The sequence below is a fragment of the Lemur catta genome, chromosome 20 (genome assembly GCF_020740605.2).
Source record: "Lemur catta isolate mLemCat1 chromosome 20, mLemCat1.pri, whole genome shotgun sequence".
In the NCBI taxonomy this organism is placed as follows: Eukaryota; Metazoa; Chordata; class Mammalia; order Primates; family Lemuridae; genus Lemur; species Lemur catta.
In genome coordinates, this window is record NC_059147.1 from 18,836,986 (window position 1) to 18,860,201 (window position 23,216).

Sequence of the window (23,216 nt, forward strand, 5' to 3'; positions counted from 1 at the left end):
GTTTTATATTTGGTGTAGAGTGTAGCATACTTGACATACTTTATTAAGGATAATGTTGTTAGGTCTTCCTGTTATTTTATATCCATAAACTAAGAAAAGGGTATTGTCTTCCTTGAATAAACTTTGAGTTCTTTCTATAAAATGTGGTTACACACTATGATATAGTAAGTGGTCTGATTTATTGTCTCTAGATAATTTAAATACGTTAATAATCTTTATTTTAGATTGGTTCAATATTTACTAAAAAATTGGGAGAATTCAATTCAGAGAGTTCACATATAACCCACATGCAATTTCTCCCTCTAGATCATTTTGTATTTATCTTAAGATACTTTATTTGCTCTCAGGTTTGAAAACCTATAGATCATTTAGAGGATTATTGACTCTGACCTTAAGGAGCCTAAAAATCTAATAGGAAAGACAAAATAGTTAGTTCCCTGAGAGGTGGCGATTAACTTATGAGTGCCAGCCAAAGGAATGTTTTTCCTAAAGGATGTATAACAGCATTTGAATTGGTTCAGATGGGATTTGGCCTTATGGGATGCTAATTTAGATGGCTTATTACATTCCCAGTGGTTACTGCTATTTCTGAGGAGGATGCAGGCTTGCTGTACCCAAATGAAGGGTATGGTTTGGGTTGCAACACCTATATCCTCCCATACACCATACATTCCATGACTTTTGCTAAAGTCTAACATGGGGACAACCAGTACCTCTGTTTTGGTTCTCAGGTTCTTCACTAGATGGTTTCATCCTTTAAATCCAGCATATAGTAGGAACACTGCCTTTGAGACCTCACTGTCTAGTGTAGCTGTAAGCAGGTAGCCGAGAGTTGCACACTCACTGGATCATCCTCTCCTGTCAGGTGTCGGAAATGGCTGTTTCTGAGCTACCCGGTAACCCCAATGCTGTCTGGACAGTGCGTCGACACATTGAAGGTAAGCAGCCCTTTCCCACTAGTCAAACGAAGGTCTGAGTGCCATTGCCATAAGAAAGCTTAAGAGGCTGCATTCCTGATACTTCTTCATCACTTCATCTAGCACCGTATACCAGAAACATTTCTGGCCCAGCACCGTGTTTTTGAGGCTGTTCCAATTAGGATGCCTTCACCTACTACTTCTTTTTGTGCAAGTGGGTAAGGGGACATAGGGTGACTGTTCTTATTTCAGTATGTGAAGAAACATTTCAGCATCCTAACGCTGTTAAGTGTAATGTTCTTTGACCTTATATTCATAAACTGGTTCCGTCTGTGTAAGAGGTATGGTGTAAGGGAATATTGTTGCTTTTTCATTTTTCTTCAACTATGTGCTCAAACCACAGTAAAGTTCAAGATGGTGTTCTAGGAATTAAGAGATTTGATAAAGCTGGTTAATTAGTCAGTCCTACTTGTGCTTAACAAGAGCAGAGATTGATTGAGTCGAATCAGAATTTTAGAGCAAGTAGACAAGAAGGGATAGAGAAGAAAGAGGAGGGAATCTGAGTTCTTGGATAAAAATGGTCACATCATTGTAAAACTTTGAAAGTGACGTCAGCATTTAGAGTAGTGCAGTAGCAGGGAAGTCCTGGGACAATTAAATTGCGATCCCATAAAATAAACTCAGTGTTATTTTCCGTTCTATCACTTTGGGGCTATAGGTCATTTCTGTTCCTAGACCTCGTTTCCTCTTATTCCCTTGGGAATATGGGACTGGTGAGTAAAATCATCCTGATTGGCAGACAAGGCTTTTTTTTTTTTTTTTTTTTTTTTTAAGAAAACAGCTGTAATTTTTCCTGATATTTAAATGTTCTGGTTGTAGGAACAAGTTTAAGGGAGCTGGGAAATGTGTAGGAGGAAAGCCTCTGTTATGTTTTAAAAACTCTATTAGTAGAATATTCATTTTTGTGGATTTTGTTTTCATTGTAGGCATTGGAGTTAAATCTGAGTTAAGTAGAAAGGGAAAAATGAGTAGGAAATTGGTAGGCTTATTTGAGCTGAAAAGATAATTGTTAGATAATCAGGTTTGTATGTAATCTATATAAGGAAGCTGGTCAGTGTGGTGACTCAGTTGATGTTTGACTTGGTGGCTTATTGATAGTATGGCTCTTGAAGACATTGCCTAGACTGTTTGAATTAGAAAGATGCTTTGAGATAAACTAGTATGCTCCCTCTTTTATTCTTTTAACTTTTAAAAACAAACTTTTCATTTTGATACAGATTTAGGTTTATAGAAAAGTCACCCATCACTTTTATGAAGGAGGCAGAAAGTTACAGGAGTTAACTTTCAAGATAGCCCATCTAAGTAATAGGGACAGTTTCCCTGTCTCCTGAATCCTGATCCAATGCCCATTTTGACCAACATTGCAGTCAGAGTCTGTGGGTTTTGCTGGTTTCTTTTAGGATAAGTTCTATGTTTTCATTGTGCAGTCATTTTGAATGCCCACCATGTACTCAGAGCAATTAACATAGAATCCCTGTCTCAGAGCACATGCCGTTTAAAAAAGAAGACAAGTACACAAAACTGTTGTGTTTTCTAATGTGGTGAACAGCACAAACATGTTGCCAGGAGGGGTTAGAGGAGAGGGAATGGGCATGTGTTTGAGCATCAGGGAAGGCTCTTTGGAGAGAACATTTTACTAAATTAGTGATAGGCAGTATGTTGCATGATGGAACTTGCAGCTGACAATTTTTCTCCTTTACTAAGTGTCAAAATCTAGGAAAGGACTATATCCTGGTAGATTTTACTCTTTAGATACTATACTTTGGGCAGTTACCCACAAAAATAGGTCAGGTTCTCTCTGTTCATTCTCTTTTCAGATACCCCAAGTTACTTTGGAGTGAACATTCCTTCTGTCCATACACGGTGCAGTCTTCCAGGCGAATACTAACCTTGGCTGGTACTTGGTGATGCACACTACCAATACCAAGCCTTTTTTTCTCTTCCACAGGTGGCTGGTGAAGGTGCCGATCACCACAGGTGTGTACCTACTGCTAGGGTCTTTTGTGGGGTCGTATAGTTTACCCATGGAGAGGGACCTGCACAAAATATTGAGGCTGCCCTGATGGTGTCTCTCAGAGGGTAACTCTGCAGTTATATGTCAATGTGCATCATAGTGATACACGCCCGTCTGCCTGTTCATCAGGTGGGCTGAGGCAGGGATCAGTTTCTCTACTTTCTCCCACAGAATTTGTAAAATATGACTAATTTTTCTTCTTTCACTAAGCTGAAAGAGTCTGTAGCTAGCAAACCTTAGCTTCATGTTCTCCCTTGGAGTTGTACATTCTAGGTGTACTGACTGAAAGATTAGGACCTGGGGGGAGCTTTTGAGTGTATTCAGGACTTTGCTGAAGCAAGAGAAGCATCAGGTACTCTGACTATAAAGTGAATGAGAATGAGATATTGGAGGTGTCAGTCATCTGGATGGTCGCTCGCTCGCTTTACCCTTTGGAGCGAGCTGATTATTGAGCCATAGATCCTAGGGCAAGGGAAGTAGAAGAGTAAAGCATTCCCCTCTCTGGGGTGCTTCAGCAGAGCTCAGATAGATAGCAGCTATGTTTTTTGGAGACCTAAAGATGTATTCTCATACCTTAATAGATTCTTCACTGGGTATGATGTAATGTTCCTTCACATGAGACTTGCAACTCCTAGAAAAGGGCAATGTAGATATTTATAGTTTCTAGTCATTTACTGTGACTGAAACTTGGCTTTGTTCCAAGCTCCAACTTTTAATCTGTAATCACCCTAAGACATAAGAGTAATCTGCTGCAGGTCTTTCTTGCTGTAGAATGGAAGGGGTAAAAGTTAGTGTGCTTGATATTCACAGGGTAATGGATATTTTGAGGAAATCTGTGATGTAAAAGAATTTTCAGACCTCAGTCATTGCTCTGCTACTTATTGAATTGTCCAGCAATTCAATTTAAGCCCACTGAGCATCTCTTTTCTTTTATATCTGAGCATTCTGTGGCCTTGGTCAAATGGAAGATAAGGACCCAGGCACTCCTCCTTCCTTCCTCCCTCTCCCATGCCCCCATTCTCTTTCACGAAAGTCAGAAGGTGTATGGTCTGTTTTCTAGAAGCTCCCCTTTTCCCCTTGACTGAAGAAAGAGGCTGGAAATCCGGCTAGTTAGAGCCCTTTGTTGTTTGGCTTTTTAATTTGTTCTGACACAGCTTTTAAGGTATTAGATTTCAGGAATAAGAACCCTGGAAATGATACAGTATTCAAATAATGTTAAAATTAAACAATTTGTTATTTTTACACACCAGAAATTTCCAGTTCAAAAACTGAGGGGTGGAGTATAAAGGTTCCAAGTTTGGTGTCATGTGGAGATGGATTTTGGTTTAGTTGTAAGCTATTAAGACATCCATTTCAGGAACAACCATGTCCTTACTTATTTTAAGATAGCAGTCTTACAAAGCCATTTTACAAGATATCCTTAAGGCATTTGGTATATGTTGACAGTTATGACAAAACAATTAAAAACCAGCATTCTTCTTGTCCAGTTTTACTCCTTATGAGTAAATTGGAAATTGAACCCTTTGTGGATAGCCATTAGAGCACACCCACTGGGAAAGATCTGTGTTCCTTGCTTTTCAGCCAGCCCAGTACACACACGTGTATTAACTGAAACAAAAATTTTGCAGAGCAGTACTTACCTTTACTATGTGTTAGGCAGTCTCATAAATTGTATTTGTTTCTGTTATAAAGTGCTGATTGCAACCCACCAGATTGTTTTATGTCCTGCTAATAGGTCAGAACACTATTGTAGGCCACACCAATTATATATCTTCACTTGACTAAAAAACTACAAAGAATGCTGACTATAACTTCAGTTCACCTGAACCTCATTTGGAGCAATCAGAACCAAGTGTGTCCTTCATATGGGTGGGGTGGACTAGCCCTGTGGCATTGAGGTCTGACAGGGGGGCTCAGGCAAACAGGGTCCTGTAGTTGCTACTGCTAGGAGTGAGATGGCCACTCCAGCTTAATACCTTTTCTTGTGATTATGTCCCGTATATGCTTGATTTCTGGGTAAGGGGGACAGAAAATGGGGAGTTGATACAAAAATAAAATTGTAAAGTAGAGAAATCTCAACTTTTAAAAAAATAAGCGTGCCATTGTCCAATAATTATCAAGCTTTATGCCAAACATTATGCTGGATATGGGGCACACACACATAAGCTCTTGCATGTTGTAGAGTGGGTATATGGGAAATAGATGGCCTTTAACTATGGGATCTACAGGAGAAACTCAGTAGTGTTTATTTATCCAACTGGGTTTCATTATGAGAAGCAGATCCTAATAGGATTGCGCATGAACACTGGATTCTTGTATTTCTAAATAGTGAAAAACCACAGAGGTCAAGGAATAACAGTATAAACACCCCACCCCCGCTCCCAATTCCTGGTTATCTAGTGTTTCTACATCATTCCCATTAGGACTAGGATTCTCAGTTTCCAATTCTAGAATCACTTAGTCTCGTGGAGGCTTAAGTAATCTGTTTTATTCATTAGAGCTTCTATTCTTACATAAGCTTCTTCGGAAGAAGTTGGGATCTTTCCTGGTTATAGGGAGTATCTTTTAAGAATGGGTTGTGATTGGCAACTGGCACAAATGTGCTCTAGCTTGAGAAACATAAATATTGTAGTATTCAAAAATTCCTCATGCCTCTGATTCCCTTGCTTTGTCCGCTCTAATTTTTCCAGCACATGTCTCAAAATATTAAGGAAGCAGAATATATCTGGAGGCTGTTATGACTCCTAAATATCTTTTGGGTCAGCCTATGCTCTTCGTGTGTGTGATGACTGCATACAGAAGTGCCTTGGAAGGTTTCTGGAGAGAAAACTCTTAGTGTTTCACTTGACTTTGTAATTCTAATGAGTTCTTACCTAACCAACTCCTTTCTTTCCTTTTTCAGATGAGTTTGATGCCTACATCATTGTGTCTTTCGTGAATGCCACCCTTGTGTTGTCCATCGGAGAGACTGTGGAAGAAGTGACTGACTCAGGGTTCCTGGGCACCACTCCAACCTTGTCCTGTTCCTTGTTAGGAGATGATGCGTTGGTGCAGGTGAGGATTGTCAGAGCTCGCTTACCTCCTCAGCCTGCTTTGTTCTTTCTTTGCCCTCATTGTGGTGTAGACTGCTATTATTGATGTCTCTTTCCACCCTCATTTGCCAGCAAGCTTTAGGGAGGGAACATTTAATTTTGACATATAACATCCCCTCTCTGTGCTGTTTTTCTCTTTATTACAGAGTCACGTCACTGCTGCTTTCCTCTCTGTTAAAGTTGTTTATAAGTATTTTGTTAATGAGATTTGAATTTGTTTGAAGTAGACATTGTAAAACATGAACTTTTAAAAAGCTGACCATGCCTGTTTCCTGTTAACTCTTTTTTGTCACTGACCCAACTGGTACTTCAAATACAGGGGCTCCAGATTGGACAAGGGTGACAGATTCGATAGGCATGAGGGTCATTCTGAGTGATGAGTTGAATAAATTGCTAAGTCAAGTTTCCTTTTGTTATTAACTCTAGGTGTATCCAGATGGCATTCGGCACATACGAGCAGACAAGAGAGTCAATGAGTGGAAGACGCCTGGAAAGAAAACCATTGTGAAGTGTGCAGTTAACCAGCGGCAAGTGGTGATAGCCCTGACAGGAGGAGAGCTGGTCTATTTTGAGATGGATCCCGTATGTTATTTAATCATTCACTGTGGGACTTAGTGTGTAGAGTCCAGAGGTAAAGATGGGAGTTGTAGTTCAGGAGTCTAGATTATAGCCACAAGAAATAGAATTGGGGAGTGAAAGTGTCCACAAGCCAATCTGGCCCTTTATGGAGGGGAAAAAAGAGTAAGTTGGTGTGTGTCTAACTCTAATTGGAGTTATGAAATGCCCTCCTCGTAATGAAATGAAACACTTGCTCCTCCTGTACTTTGCCCTCTACTTTTCCAACAAATGTTTGGCATAGATTTAATTTCTGCAATTTGAGTCCATTTCAGAAAATTTATTTTGTTCTATATGGAAGGATAGTGGGTACACTTAAATATCTTACTCTCAGGATGTTTCTGGTATGGCCAACTTTTATAGTCTCACTGTACTTACGGTTGACATTTCTTTGTAACTATCATGTTTGAATTCCTTTTTACCCAAAGTATTCTCATGAACAGAGAAAGAGTTTTATCCATTTCCATTTCCTGAGAGGTTGCCTTAGAAAATTTGTGGCACATTGACATTGTCAAAGGTCTCTTCATTCTCTGGTTGGTGGTAGATATTAATTTTCCTTGCTGTTAGCCTGTTAAATTCAGTCTTGGGAACTCGAGAAATTTTTGTCACTGACTATAGTAAGAGGAGGGAGAGGAAGCAGAAAGAAATCTGAACAGCCTGCCTTCCTTCTCTGGGCCTAGGGTTTTGGGGCAAATTAGAGGATCTAGACCCATCTCTTTGTGGTTTTGATGTCCTGCTGTCTTTCCTCCTGTAGTCAGGGCAGCTGAATGAGTATACAGAGCGGAAAGAAATGTCAGCAGATGTGGTATGCATGAGTCTGGCTAATGTACCCCCTGGAGAGCAGCGATCTCGCTTCCTGGCTGTGGGGCTGGTGGACAACACTGTCAGAATCATCTCTCTGGACCCTTCAGTGAGTGACAACCTTAACTTAAAGGATCTCCTGGTTGGAACCTGAGCACCTGGCCCCCTCCTGATGTCCATCTCTGATATAAGCTGGGCTTGGACCTCAGAATCTATACCCGCTGCTTCTCTTGATTATCATAGTAGCATATCTGAGGAGTCTTCTGCTGTGCTTTAAGGATGTTGATCTGAGACTACTTAAATATTTCTTTGGCTTAAGCCTCAACTCCCTTTTGTAGTTTAAACCATAAAACTCAAGACTGTTTGCCTGAAAAGAAACTGACTTGATACTAACAAAGTACCTTGTGTAATAGAATAAAAAGAAAACAAAAACAATAAAAAAAACTTAAAATAAGGAAAAAAATTAAAATGAATTAAAAAAAAAATGACTTGCTCCAGATCCGTAGGTGACTTAGGGAGGTGTCTTTTGTTATGTTTACTTTTATCATTATGCGCTTTGACAAAAAAAGGAAAGCATGATTCTCCCAAAGCTTATTCTGAGATTTAGTTTAACTAATAACTGATTACTGTCTTAGAACTCACTCCTGGGGTTTTTCCTGTGTACAGGAAAGCACTTCTTCAATCTTAGAATTTAAATTTGGGTATATTTTTCCAAAATTAGTAATTTTTTATGTTTTTATGATTTTCTCCCACGTCTCCCCACAGGACTGTTTGCAGCCTCTCAGCATGCAGGCTCTCCCAGCCCAGCCTGAGTCCTTGTGTATTGTGGAAATGGGTGGGACTGAGAAGCAGGATGAGCTGGGTGAGAGGGGCTCGATCGGCTTCCTATACCTGAATATTGGGCTACAGGTAAGAGATCCAGAGGCCTTGTGTGAGTTTTGTCCACTCCGTTGTTTGATACAAGTGTTTTCTATGCCTGTGGTTCCAGGTACGCACCTTATGAAAAGCGAACAGTTCTGCCCTGCATTCCACTTTTCTTAGCTCTTTATTTAGAACAAACCAGGCCGAGAAGAAAGTATTTTCATGAAGAGTCTTCACATCTACTAAAAATGCTTTGCGATTGCTGCTGCAGTCAGAACTAGATGGAGGCCTCAAGGGTCACCTGTAGTTCTCTCAAATCATTTCAGCTTTTGAAACAAATATGTCACAGTATATAATTGGCTCCATTAGTAATAAAGGACCGCTAAATGTTCCCTGTTGTCAAAGCAGCTCAGCTCTTCATGCTGTGAAAAACAGGAACCTAAGATAGTGTCAGGGTTCTTATCAGAGTCTTGCTCTGTTGCCTGGGCTAGAGTGCTGTGGTGTCAGCCTAGCTCACAGCAACTTCAAACTCCTGGGCTCAAGCAATCCTTCTGCCTCAGCCTCCTGAGTAGCTGGGACTACAGGCATGCGCCACCATGCCCAGCTAATTTTTTCTATATATTTTTAGTTGTCCAGCTAATTTCTTTCTATTTTTAGTAGAGACGAGGTCTGGCTCTTGCTCAGGCTGGTCTTGAACTCCTGACCTTGAGCAATCCACCTGCCTCGGCCTCCCAGAGTGTCAGGATTACAGGCGTGAGCCAGTGTGCCTGGCCCCCATTGATCTTATACTTAGAGCTATTGATACACATTGCCCAGATTTTTCATTTTATTAGGGGTTAAAAATGATGATTTTCTATTTTTTTTCTGCATTCAATTAGCTGGAATTCTTCTCCAAAGACAAAATCCAGCTCCATTTCTTTGCTTACGCTAAATACAGTTTATATAGGAAAACGATACCCCTCCCACAATTGTTCAACTGTTTCAGAGTAAAAAGTTAGGGCCATAGCAGTCTCCCTTCCTTGGGGGCCTGTGAAGTGGGGTTTTTTGTTGTTTTTTAAAAATAATACCATGAACCTGTGGGTTTTTGTATATTTGTGCTTTGAACTATTGTTACCTTTTTGGGGGGGTGTACTAAATTGCCTCATTTTAGGCAAGTGGGAGTTCCTTTTGAAGTTGGTTCCTTTTAACATGATCCTACTATCTTTAGCGGATTCCTTGCCTTCTTGCACAACAAGGTGTCCCACGTGTATCTGGAACAATCTTGCCCCAGCCCAAAATTAGTCATTTCTGTTAGGTGCCTTGTTCATTTTAGGGGAAATGGTGTTTAGAGACCATAGCCTGATTATTTTTAACTGTGGATCTATTTTAAAATTTAAAATTGTAAAGAAGAGCTTATTGTATATGGCAAAAAAAAAAAATTTTAAAGGGTATATAAGCAAAAAATAAGGAGATGCTCGGTAACTATTTGAATGAATAAGTGATTTAGTGAGAGAATGAATGGCTATCTGATTATCAGAGTCTTTTTTAAACCACCAAGTCATTTTTTTCCATCTACTCTGATTTGCTGTATACAATAGCCAAGGGAGAAATTTCCTTATGATAACTGATAAGCTTCCCCCATGAGTAGGCTTCACATGTTCCTCTCCTTTTGATTAGAATGGTGTGCTGCTGAGGACCGTCCTGGACCCTGTCACTGGGGATCTGTCTGACACTCGCACTCGATACCTGGGGTCCCGTCCTGTAAAGCTCTTCCGTGTCCGAATGCAAGGCCAGGAGGCAGTAAGTAATGGAAGGGGGCAGACAGCATGTTTGGATGTTAATGGCACCAGCTGAGAAAAATCTTCATAGTAAGCTTTACTTTCACTGATTCACCACTATTTAGCTGATTTGACATTAGATCTGTCTTGATTAGTTTTCTTTATGTGGGAAATCTTGAATTCCTTAATCCAGAGCTTCCTAACTGGGGTTCTGTGGCACTGCACCAGGATTTGCTTATAGGTGGGTTGTTACCAATCCCTTCAGCCCTCTGACTGGGCAGATAGGGCTGGAGGGTAGCTGGAATCTCCCATCCGTGTCACCATTAGCCATGATTTGTCCCAGTCTTACATTAATATCATGGATGCAGTGTATTCATCTAATGTGAAAGAGATTTGGAAACATATCCTTTGTGGTTAAGAATATTAATGATGTTGGATGCTGGTTAGTTCATTCCGTGTTACCTCATTTAATCCTTGTAGCTGTCTAGCCTTGTGATGATAGTATTTTCTTTTTTGAGACAGAGTCTCACTCTGTTGCCCAGGCTAGAATGAGTGCTGTAGAATCAGCCTAGCTCCCAGCAAGCTCAAACTCCTGGGCTCAAGCGATCCTTCTGCCTCAGCCTCCTGAGTAGCTGGGACTATAGGCGTGTGCCACCATGCCCGGCTAATTTTTTCTATATATATTTTTAGCTGTCCATATAATTTCTTTCTATTTTTATTAGAGACGGGGTCTTGCTCTTGTTCAGGCTGGTCTCGAACTCCTGAGCTCCAACGATCCACCCGCCTCGGCCTCCCAGAGTGCTAGGATTACAGGCGTGAGCCACTGCGCCCGGCCAGTATTTTCATTTTATACTCTGGACATAGGCTCAGGGAGATTAAGTGATTAGTCTTGGTCATATGGCTCACAGCCCATGCTTTTAGCATATATCAAACCATACTGCCTCTTTTCTAGGCCTCTTTTTCTTAAGATAGCCCATTAGGTTTCTAGAATATCCTGCAGACTGAAATTTAGGGATAGGGTGCTTGATCAGCATCCCATGTTTGAGTTGTTCCCAAGCTTATTGGAGATGTTTTTCTCTCCTCAGGTATTGGCCATGTCAAGCCGCTCATGGTTGAGCTATTCTTACCAGTCTCGCTTTCATCTCACCCCTCTGTCTTATGAGACCCTAGAATTTGCATCTGGCTTCGCCTCGGAACAGTGTCCTGAGGGCATTGTGGCCATTTCCACCAACACCCTGAGGTGAGTGGGTCTCATGTTTGAAGCCCAACAGGAAGACTTTCTGCCAAGGGCTCAGACTGTGGTTCTGCCAGAGTGTTGGAAGAGGTTGTCAAGATATGGCAGAGAGCCGACACTTTACCATAAATAAGACTCGTGTGTTGAAATTGAAACCTTCGTTTGGCACAGATTTTCAGTACTTGGGAGCCAAGTTTCGATGTTTGGAGTTTTAATGTCTGTTTAGACTTTAATAGTTAGCAGTACAGTCCATTCTTCCTAAAATTTGAAGGGGCTTTTTGTTTATTTGTTTTTGTTTTTTTGTTTTGTTTTTTTTTTGAGACAGAGTCTTTCTGTGTCGCCCAGACAAGAGTGCAGTGGCATGATTGTAGCTCACTGCAACTTCCAACTCCTGGGATCAGGTGATCTTCTTCCCTCAGCCTCCCGAGTAGCTGGGACTGCAGGTGCCCGCCACTGCACCCAGCTAAGTTTTCTATTTTTAGCAGAGGCAGGGTCTTGCTCAGGCTGGTCTCGAACTCCTGGCCTCGATCCTCCTACCTCGGCCTTTAGGAATGCTAGGATTACAGGCATGAGCCACTGGGCCTGCCCCGGAGGTTTTTGTTTTCCAGCAAAAGGACAAGGCCATTGGATTACTTAGAAGTTGAATCATAGGTAACCTTTTTTTAGTGTCTTGTCATTTGCAGTGTTATGTCAAATTTTAACTTCAATATAAGTTAATTAGGCTTTTAGCAAGTTGGCAAGTTGTCGGTTCATACTGACACTTCTGACTTCAGGAGTGAGCACTATCTATATTATATTCCTAGCAAGATGGAAAATAACCTAAAATGACCTAGTCAGTTAGGCTTTTTCAAGTTTGTGGAGTTTTTTTTAAGCGTCTGAGCCACCAAAGTTGTTCACATCCTGGTTATAACTATTGGCTATATTCATAACGAAACTGTGGCCTCTTGCTAAGCCAGTCACTATTGTTTATCAAGTGAGCTCCCAGATTTCTTTGCAACGGCTTTCAGGATCTTTTCACAGTCTTTCTATCTTTCTGGCCTTCAACATCTTTGTATACCTTCTATTCCAGAATTGATCTCTCTGCACTCCTCCATACATCCCTTAATATTTTTGATCTCTGTACCTGCCCCTGGAATGCTTCCCCTACCCACATACATCTCTGCCTGTCAAGATTCCCCTTGTCCTTTAAGGCCTGTAGTTTGGTGTAGTTTCATCCATGGTTCCTAACTCCTGAATTCCTATAGATTTAGACGATCCCCACAGATTTTCAGACTTTCCTAGCAGCAGGACATACTTCCCTCCAAAACTCAATCACAGAAGGCCACTGTGTGAGACAGATAAAAGCAGAGTTCTTGGGAGCTGATTAAACACCACTCATTATGGTACTTAACTGTTAGAACCAATCATTTCTGCTTTTTAGCTTCATGACTAATGCTGCTATGAATATTCATGCATGAGTTTTTGTGTGGTCTTGTTTTCATTTTTGTTATATACTTTTAAGAGTGGAATTGTTGTTAAATGGTAACCCTGTGTTTAACTTTTAAATAAGGAACTGCAGGCTGCTTTTCAAAGTCGCTGTACCGTTTTCCATTCCCACTAGCAAATATGATGGTTCCAGTTTCTCTACATCCTTGCAAGCACTTATCATCTGATTTTTTTATTCTAGATATCCTAGTGGGTGTGAGGTGGTGTCGTGTGGTTTAGGTTAGTATTTCTCTGATGGCTGGTGATGTTGAGCATCTTTAGTGTGTTTATTGCCTTCTTGTTCTTCTTTGGAGTAATCTCTATTCAGATCCATTGCCCATTTTTTAATTGGGTTACTGTATTTTTAAGTATTTAGTTGTAAGAGTTCTTTGTATGTTCAAGATAAAATTTCCCTATGAAATACATGATTTGCAGATACTTTCTCTTACAATTTGGATTATCTTTTTACTTTCTCAGTGGTGTCCTTTGTAGCACAAAAGGCTAGTTTTTTGTGGTTTTTTTTTTTAATAATTACATTTTTAGGCCGGGCACGGTGGCTCACGCCTATAATCCTAGCACTCTGGGAGGCCGAGGCGGGAGGATTGCTCGAGGTCAGGAGTTCGAGACCAGCCTGAACAAGAGCAAGACCCCGTCTCTACTAAAAATAGAAAGCAGTTAGCTGGACAACTAAAAATATATAGAAAAAATTAGCTGGGCATGGTGGCACATGCTTGTAGTCCCAGCTACTCGGGAGGCTGAGACAGTAGGATTGTGAGACAGTAGGATTGTTTGAGCCCAGGAGTTTGAGGTTGCTGTGAGCGAGGCTTACGCCACAGCACTCTAGCTTGGGCAAGAGGGTGAGACTCTGTTTCAAAAAAAAATGAATAAATAAAGAATAATTACATTTTTACAAGTCCATCTGAGAACTACGCGAAGTCATCTTGGGTATTACCAATGGCACATGCCCCCACTTTTACAAATGCTGGTTAACTTCATATTTTCCAAGAAAGAATACAGCATGGGACCATCTGCACTCCACTATTGTATGTGTCTCCCAGAGGACAGGTGCTCTGCCTAGCGTCTGTTGCCATGGTAGGTGCCTTTATGGAAACACATCAATGTGTGGGTCAGACCAGAGGAACAAGAACCATAGGGTCAGTGGTCGTGGTTTCTGTTTTATGCTGTACTTACTTTTTCTTTCAAAATGACAGTTTTTGATGCTTAAATGTTTTGCTTTATCACTCAGATGTTAGATGTTTGTAAAATATTTTAATTGATGTCTCCAGATACAGGAATATGCTAATTACTACTCAGAATTTGGATATCCATGGGAGTGGGAATACCAGCAATCATAGCTTGTCAGAAAATATTTTGACTATTTTTTGTTCTTCTTATATATGATTCTCGTTCAGCTGTGTTTTTTTTCCCCCAGCACTTTGAAAGGGTTTTCTTCTGTCTTCCTTTTTTTTTTTTTTAGATCTGTGGTCAGATTTTATGTGCTGTATTTATTTGGGGGGTATTTCTGCAGTTCTTCGGGAATTTTCTTTATTTTACTTGGTTTATGTTATGCTTCTTGGATCTGTTGGTTCATTTTATTTTATTCTGGAAATTTTTCATTATTTTCCTGTTCTCTCACTTCTTTCCTTTTGGAGTTCTGATTAGGTGTGTGTTAAATCTTCTCATTCCATCTGTCCATGTCTCGCAGCCTTGTTTTTCTCCTCCATGTTGTGTCTCACTGACTCTGTGCTACATTCTGGGTAACTCTTCAAATATAAAATCAGATTACTTGATATCATACCCTGCCTGATACTGGCTCTTTTTTCTCAGAGTGATGGAGAATTTATTGAAAAAGACTGCTTGCTTACTTATTTTCACTTGTACAACATAAGTCTCTTGGCCTTTGATTTTCATTGCCATTTGGTTTTAGGAGAGGTAGAGCAATTACTGGTTTGCTGTTGAATCATAGAAGCGTGAGTTCCCTTGGGGGCAAGTCTTTTCTGTTTTGTTCACCAGAGCGTCCCAAGGCCTAGCTTAGCATCCTGGCCCATAGAGAATAGATCTCAGTGTATATTTATGTGTGGGAGGGACTGAGGAGAAAAATCTGTTTATCAGCTGAATGGGTAGTTGAGTTTCAGAAAGAATACCTGTAGTTAAGAATGCCTATTCTCATTTCTATTAAAAGCCTTTTACAAAAGGTATATAGCTCTTTAGCCATTCTTACTTTCTTGAGAATTCTTTAACAATTCTATTTTCTTGAATTATCTTAATTGAATAACAGTAATACCATTATTTTTAGTGCTCATGGAGGGGTATAATGGAGAAATGGAAGGAAAAATAGATTTGAAGTAAAGTTTTACATAACCCCAAATGCCTTGCTTCCTTTATTTCAAGAGTGCTATTGATGACTATTGAATAGAGAAGGGCATGATTATGTAGCTCCTTTATTTTTGAAATAGATGTGTCTTTTCCAAGCTTATCCTTCAGCCACTTTTCTCTCCTTAGTTTCCTGTGTATCTTTATTAAACATGAGTTTTATGTGTGTACTAGTAAATATGTGTATATGTTCTTTTTCTTTGTACATAGTATGTATATTGCATAGACTGTTTTACTCTGTGCTATTCAAACTTAACAGTATGTCTTGGAAATCTCTTGATATCAACATTGTATGGCATTCATGGTCTGTTTCATAGCCACAGAGTCTTCTGTTACATGGATGGTACCATAGTTTATTTAACTAAACTAGTCTTATCTTGAATATTTACAGTGTTTTGCTTTTAACAGTGCTGCAGTGGAAAACACGATACATATATCATTCCACATGTGCGAATAAATCTGTAGGATAAATTCTTACAAGTGGAGTTTACTGGGACAAAGGATATATTTGGCATTTTAGCAAATTACATTGCCTATCGTTTTTCCTTCCTTGACTCATATTCCATACCTTAAGTCTGAGATTGTTGTGTTTCTTTTCTGTTTTTGATTTTTTTTAACCAAAGAGTTGCTGGCTTGCTTTTAATGAGTTTTAACCTGTAAGCTTTTACAAGTGTAATCAACCAGGTGAGGGTGGTAGGGGCTATTTCTCAACACTTCTCACAGAAACTCAAATTTGAGGTTTTTCTTTAGAATAAAACGGGCTCTTCAGTATTGACAAGGTTATTCCTGAGTGGCAGAAATTCTCCATGTTTTTACCCTGTGTTCAATATTGGCTGCCACAGTTAGACAGAAAGTGCAAGAACACTTTTTTCTTGCGTCTGTAGTGCGAAACTTAGCAGCAGTCAGTAACTGCTCCAGTTCTGTCAAATAGATACGCTCTTTGTGTTTCTAATTCTTAAACTTTTCTCAGGTTTGGGGGCTCAATTCGTTGTTGGCTCCACACCTTTTTCCCAACTCCAAAATTTTATTTGGCATTTCATGTCTGGTGTCATCTCCTGTTTCATTTTCTTTTTAGGTTTTTACGTTTTAATATATAGAATATTTAAAGTACAAATGCAACTCCGTGTAGTTAGAGATCAAGTAACTATATTTTTAAGAGTACATGGGTTCTGCTCATTTTGCACATGGTTTGGCTCACGTGTACATCTCTTTCCCATTTGACAGAAGTTGTGGGTCCCCTGTTGACACTCTCGCATTGTCACAGATTTCCTAAAGCTGAGGTGATTTTCGTTTAGAAGCACATCCACTTTATTTTATGAAGTGCAGTCAGTACAAATACTGTATATATTCAGGTAATTGTGTTTTATAACAAATTTGGTATTGTTCTTAGAGTTTGTCAGTAATAATCAAGAGGAAATTCTAACTCTCTACTGTCACATTATCATTGGAGTGATAAAAAAATTTTTTTGGCGACCATAATATGTGTTTCATTGGTAAAAAACCAGAATTGCCATGAACAGTGGTGAGGTATTGTTGAAGAAGGTGGCCTTTGTCCATATTGTCTCCTATGCAGAATTTAGATTATAAGGATGTTGTTTCACATTGCCTATTACCAACCTTAGAGCTTCAGGGATTTGCTGTAACTTCTCATGGTCCGTTTCAAAACCGATTCCTAGGTCCCCAGTGAGTGACCTGTTGACTCCCTTGCCTTTTGTCATAGGATTTTGGCATTGGAGAAGCTAGGTGCTGTCTTCAATCAAGTAGCCTTTCCGCTACAGTACACGCCCAGGAAATTTGTCATCCACCCTGAGAGTAACAACCTTATCATCATTGAAACAGACCACAATGCCTACACTGAGGCCACAAAAGCTCAGAGAAAGCAGCAGATGGCAGAGGTAATGAGACTGACCTTCAAGGGTTCAGTTAGAAGGTGTGTGAAATTGTGTTGAAAAGTTTAAATCCCCATGATTGCTGATTATGTTCTTTGTTGTTTTTAAAGTTCTTTCAGGTCCTTTAAGCAGAATCCTTTGCCAAATACTTTGGCTTAGAGGCTTTCTTGGGACCCAGGACTAATACACTGATCTAGGTTTATTCAGAATTCAGCTCCCGTCTGGAACAGAGTTCTTTACTCCTTGAGCTTCCAAAATAGACTGTGTTATATGTTTCCTGGATGCAGGCCCAAAGCAGACAGTTTTCATATTCCCCACAACACCAGCTCTTTCCAGAGATCATTTCTCAGCAAAAACCAAATAGCCACAACCATATAGAACTGTGTCCAGTCTGACAGAGAGGAGACAAGTAGTCTTAGCAAGAGAAATCAGATGGGTTAGGTAGAAAAATGGGGTTTTCATTTTCATGTTTCTCAAACCACTAGTGCAGTATTTGCCAAAGCCAATGTTCTTTTTGGCATTTTCTACTGATATGTAACTGGCGATATCTGGTTTTCCCTTTAATGATCTTCCCACTTCTTGTCTGTACACCTCTCTCTTTAATCTTCATTTTGGGAAGTCCTGGTTTTGGATGACAGTTTGCTACTTTATATATCATGAACTCCCCCCGGAGTGTTCTTGCTACTTAATCTACTACTCATCCAACCCCCACCTCTCAACTCAATTCCTTGCTTTTTGGGTTTAGGAAATGGTGGAAGCAGCAGGGGAGGATGAGCGGGAGCTGGCTGCAGAGATGGCAGCGGCGTTCCTCAATGAAAACCTTCCTGAATCCATTTTTGGAGCTCCCAAGGCTGGCAGTGGGCAGTGGGCGTCTGTGATCCGGGTGATGAATCCTATTCAGGGGAACACACTGGACCTTGTCCAGCTGGAGCAGAATGAGGCAGCTTTTAGGTAAGAAGCCCAAGATAATCCAGGTTTTGGTGGACTCGAACAGGGGGTCTTGACTAATGCCTGACTCTTGGTGCTTTCTCTGTATGTAGTGTGGCCGTGTGCAGGTTCTCCAACACTGGGGAAGACTGGTATGTGCTGGTGGGCGTGGCCAAGGACCTGATACTGAACCCCCGATCTGTGGCAGGGGGGTTTGTCTATACTTACAAGCTTGTGAACAATGGGGAAAAACTGGAGTTTTTGCACAAGGTAGGAATCAGCCAGTTGTTCTCCTGGATCTTAGGTCCTATAAATTCTCCCTCCCACTTTTGCTTGAGTTAGGTGTCATGTCTTCTGGGGACCGGCTCCTTGATTCTAATCCATCTCCTGGCAGCACATGGCAAACACTGGGGCATTCATACTTCAATGGTGCTCCAGTGCCTGGGAAGCCCACAGGAAGCCTGTGTGCTGACTACCCATGATGGCGAGATAGATGCACAATATTTGTTTATTGTCTTACGAAGCAGGCAGTAGTTTGTGACCAAAATTCAGCAGTTTAAAGAGTTAATATTTTCTGGGAAGTTACTGTTCAGTGGGTACACAGTTTCAATTTGGGAAAGTTCTAGAGATGATGGTGGTTGCATAATAGTAAATGTACTGTTGAGTGTACTTAATGCCACTGAAGTGTATACTTAAAAATCATTAAAATGGTAAACTTGATGTATATAGCCACAATTTTTAAAATAAAAAAATATTCTTTCCTCCATATCAATAGCACATGAATACGACTCCTAGCCTACAGCCTTTCCATAAGGGGTATATCTTTTAGGAAATACTTACTTCATAGACCCTTCTTTGTGTTAACATTTATCTCCTTTATAACTCAGATGTCACTTTCATTCCTTTCCCATCCCTCCACAAACAAGGCTTCACTATTATTCCATGGTGCCAGTTTAACCAAGCACAGGCTCTGGGGCAGCATTCACCAGGTACCAGGACTTCTTTTCACTTGTGGCATTGATCCACTCACCGGGTGAAATGAAGCATGCGGGACCTGTTTACCCAAACACCCTGTTTTGTGGAGGCTGCTATCTGTGTGGTTTATCACTTCCTGGCTGTCTTCCTGACGGGTCCCGTAAGAAGAAGGTGTTTCTGGGTGGAGAGGGTGGAACTGGTATATGGCTCTGTGTTCTGATAGCTGCATCACCTGTTTTTCCTCTTACAGACTCCAGTGGAAGAGGTCCCTGCTGCCATTGCCCCATTCCAGGGGAGGGTGTTGATTGGTGTGGGAAAGCTTTTGCGTGTCTATGACTTGGGGAAGAAGAAGTTACTCCGCAAGTGTGAGAATAAGGTAAATGTGCTGACATTGGGGCTAGGATCTAGCTAATGGAACAGGAGAAGGCATTGGTGTGGTGGTGGACTCTAATTCTGAAAATTATATGTCTTTGTTGGGGCTGTGTTGTACTCTCCCATTTGCAGCTTCAGAATTAGGCCCTTGAGTCTTGAGCAGGAGTAGAAGGATCTTGTTTCTTGACTTCTTCAAACCAAGAAGTTTCTACCCTACTTGTTTCTTTAAGCTCTTTTTCCTACTTTCTAGGAATCTGTTGCTCACTGCAGTTCTGCAGACCCGCGTATGTCAGTGGCAGGAAAAGCTGCACTTTCTGTGGGTTCTGAACTCCAAAGTTACACCCATTGCTGTCCTTGTTTTCCCAGCATATTGCCAATTATATCTCTGGGATCCAGACTATTGGGCACAGGGTAATTGTGTCTGACGTCCAGGAAAGTTTCATCTGGGTTCGCTACAAGCGGAATGAGAACCAGCTCATCATCTTTGCCGATGACACCTATCCCCGATGGGTCACTACAGCTAGCCTCCTCGACTACGACACTGTGGCTGGGGCAGACAAGTTCGGCAACATATGCGTGGTCAGTGGATGTTAACTTGGGTTACAGAGATGTGTGGGAAAGCTGGGCAGTTTATTATTTTGGGTAAAGCCAAGGGCCCAGGATTATGATCCCTAATATGGTAAGTAAAAATGGGTATAAAATTCAATCCTAGTAAGGCTAACTCTTTATAAAAAATATACTCTTCCAGCCTTCTTGATTTTCCCTTTGTTTACCTCCCTCTTCGCTATGGAACATGATTTAATAATAAGTTTAGTTCAGGCTAATGGCTAATACTTATTTTCATGTCATGTTAGAACTTTGGCTTGTCTTATTAAGCCAAGCCTGACTTTTCTTGTCTATGTTCTGTGGTTTTGTTTTTGCTCTTGGCTGTGTTAAACCCTTGCTCAGGGGTTGATTTTCTTTAGTTTCTCCTCAGACACAGCTCCTACCCACCAGAACAGTCAGGAGACTTGGGCTCAGGCCTCTGCCTGTGTGCCCCTAGGCTTGCTTGCAGGGACCTGGGGCAAACATGTTGCTTGGTGACCTAGGTGAGCAGGTGCAGGACCCAGCACTGTGAATTGTGTCGCTTCCTTGTAGGTGAGGCTCCCACCTAACACCAACGACGAAGTGGATGAGGATCCCACAGGAAACAAAGCCCTGTGGGACCGAGGCTTGCTCAACGGGGCCTCCCAGAAGGTAAGACTGCAGAGAGGACCCAGGGGAAGGCACTGCTCAGTACCTTTCCTGTTGCCCTTACCGAAGAAGCAGTTTTTAGTGAGTTATCCCCAGTGCACGGTCCTTTCTTCTTGGAAATCCCTACCTAGGCTGATGATGCATAGCCTGTTACGGATGAATGCTGGGTTTGACATCAGGTGACTAAATCACTATCCCGTTTTTGTGACTCTGTAAAGTAGAAATTTTTCTGAGACATTTTATCAGTCAGTATAAAAATCTTTTTGGAGAGTAGTGAGTTCCTTAGACAAGTTGATTACAAGGTTCATTCCCACCCAGTGCTAACCAGGTCTTGTCTGAGGTGTGTCCTGGGCATTACTCCTCTGCTATAGGCATGTCCTTCTTTCATAGAGCATCTGTGGACTTCTGGAGACAGAGCTGTTTTAGAGGGCCAAGCCTACTGTTGCTGTTTTTTTTAATAGTTTTCTGTGGTTTTATTTTTTTATTGCAAACTTGATAATTTAATGAAAAGGTTTTAGGTTATAATTGTTTATGAGAAATGATCTAACTTCAGCATGTTTGTGAGGCATTAAACTTTAAATGATGACAGAATTTTAAGTACTTTTAGATTTTAGTAATTTTTGGATTTTAATAGATGGTGAAATGTGCCTTTGGGGGTACTGCTTGCTCTTGGGAGTCCAGAGCAGGCTTCCAAGGGCATGCATGGTTACTAGTCTGTTTTTGATTTGCAGGCAGAGGTGATCATGAACTACCATGTTGGGGAGACAGTGCTGTCGTTACAGAAGACCACGTTGATCCCGGGAGGCTCCGAGTCACTTGTCTATACCACCTTGTCAGGAGGAATTGGCATCCTTGTCCCATTCACGTCCCATGAGGTGAGAGCTCATACATTGCTCTGGCCTTGGCTTTCCTAAGGTTGTTTCTTAGTGCTGAATCTGCCTAAGAGGGCAAATCCATTTGTCCTCATGTAACTAGGAGTGTTCTGGAAATTATAAGGTAACAGAAGTGCCTGGAGTGATAGGAATTCTGATTTTCCTCCCTGGGGAAGGCCATTTGTTTTTATACTATACTAGGATTTGGTTCACTTGTGATGTGGGTATAAGGTTAGCCTCAGCCTAAAGCCCCAGAACCAAATTTTCCACAGACTAGGAAAGATGGAGTGATGTCTGTTGGGGCATGTGTTGCCTTGTGGAATCAACTCTAGTGTTCGCCAAGTTTGGTATGTTTCATGCCAGCCAAGGAAGCTGGGATCAGGCATCTAACCTCATGTACCACTCTTTACCTATGGCATTCTCTCTTGTGCTATAAGTACAATGAAGTTTCCCTTTGGGTTTTAACTGTTCTTGTTGTAGCAGAAAAACCTGTGATCGTCAGAAGAGTAAATAGACATTTACCATCTGTTTGGGTGGTAGAGATCAGCGGCTCATCTGTTCATTGTGCTTGCGGAAACCGTAGCCTAGTAGTTGAAATCACTTTTTTCTCAGTGACAGATTCTTTGTTTCTATCACTAGGACCATGACTTCTTCCAACACGTAGAAATGCATCTGAGGTCTGAGCATCCCCCTCTCTGTGGGCGGGACCACCTCAGCTTTCGTTCCTATTATTTCCCTGTTAAGGTAGGTTGAGGGAATCTGGGCTGGGAGGGGAGGTCCTCAGCCCATTTCATCTGGTCTTTTCTGTGGGCCTCTGTCTCTTAAAAACTGGAGCAGTCCTGAGTGAAGGAACAGCAAGGGAGCGGATGGATGGAAGCAGTACTGGGGGTGTGATCAGTGATGCTTAATATTCAGAGTCCTCTTCCCTCCAGGCAGACCACAGCCAGAGAAAAAGCTTCACCAGTTCTGCCAACCTGAACTCTCAGTACTAGGGGTCAACCTAGAGTAGTGTTCCTGGCTCTACAAGTGGGGTTCTGGGGGAGAATGAAAAGCTTTCCCTACAGTTGCTGCTTTAGTTTGCACCATTTTCTTTTCCTTCTTCTGTTCTCCATGTCTTAGAATGTGATCGATGGAGACCTCTGTGAGCAGTTCAACTCCATGGAGCCCAACAAACAAAAGAACGTCTCTGAAGAACTAGACCGAACCCCACCCGAGGTATCCAAGAAGCTTGAAGATATCCGGACCCGTTACGCCTTCTGAGTCCCCCTTTTCCTGTGGGGCTTGCCAGAGACTCTGTGTTTTGTTTCCCCCACCACCATCACCACCACCTGGCTTCTGCCACATGGCAGAAGAAGTGTGACTGGATAATTAAGACGTTGCAATATGAAAGCCAGTAGCTCTTTCCCCTCACCCCGGAATGACTGGTTTCCCCTCAAATTGGCGCTGAGATTCGCTACATTTCTCCCCACTTAGTGTGTAATACATCACCCCACGTTCCAGTGTAGAACACGATGTGCCCGGTACCCCAGAGCTGTCCCTGCATTGGTATTTCTGGCTCTTGTCTACTTTTGTACACGCCCTTAATTTTTAACTGTTTTTCCTGTAAATATAGTTTTGTACAATGTTATCTCTGCGGGAGGGAGGGAGGCAAGCTAAAGTGTCACCAGGTTGGGTAGATTATAACTCCTGAGTTCTACTACTCTGGAACCTAACCAGAAATATAAACCTAGTTTTTAAGGTGGCAGACATCCACGTGTCTT

General features: G+C 41.3%; 1 protein-coding gene across 1 annotated transcript in view; it reads left to right on the forward strand.

Annotated features, from left to right (window-relative positions):
• SF3B3 (splicing factor 3b subunit 3) overlaps positions 1–23,202 on the forward strand; it is a 43,279-nt gene extending 20,077 nt beyond the window's left edge. The window contains exons 11-26 of the mRNA XM_045533982.1: positions 866–938; positions 5,894–6,045; positions 6,510–6,665; positions 7,453–7,608; positions 8,265–8,408; positions 10,017–10,139; positions 11,203–11,357; positions 16,909–17,083; positions 17,823–18,028; positions 18,118–18,274; positions 19,230–19,355; positions 19,718–19,930; positions 20,489–20,587; positions 21,316–21,459; positions 22,096–22,200; positions 22,576–23,202. Coding sequence (XP_045389938.1) covers positions 866–938; positions 5,894–6,045; positions 6,510–6,665; positions 7,453–7,608; positions 8,265–8,408; positions 10,017–10,139; positions 11,203–11,357; positions 16,909–17,083; positions 17,823–18,028; positions 18,118–18,274; positions 19,230–19,355; positions 19,718–19,930; positions 20,489–20,587; positions 21,316–21,459; positions 22,096–22,200; positions 22,576–22,716 — 2,325 coding nt within the window. The 3' untranslated portion in view covers positions 22,717–23,202. The remainder of the gene's footprint in view (positions 1–865; positions 939–5,893; positions 6,046–6,509; positions 6,666–7,452; positions 7,609–8,264; positions 8,409–10,016; positions 10,140–11,202; positions 11,358–16,908; positions 17,084–17,822; positions 18,029–18,117; positions 18,275–19,229; positions 19,356–19,717; positions 19,931–20,488; positions 20,588–21,315; positions 21,460–22,095; positions 22,201–22,575) is intronic.
• The last annotated feature ends 14 nt before the right edge of the window (positions 23,203–23,216 follow it).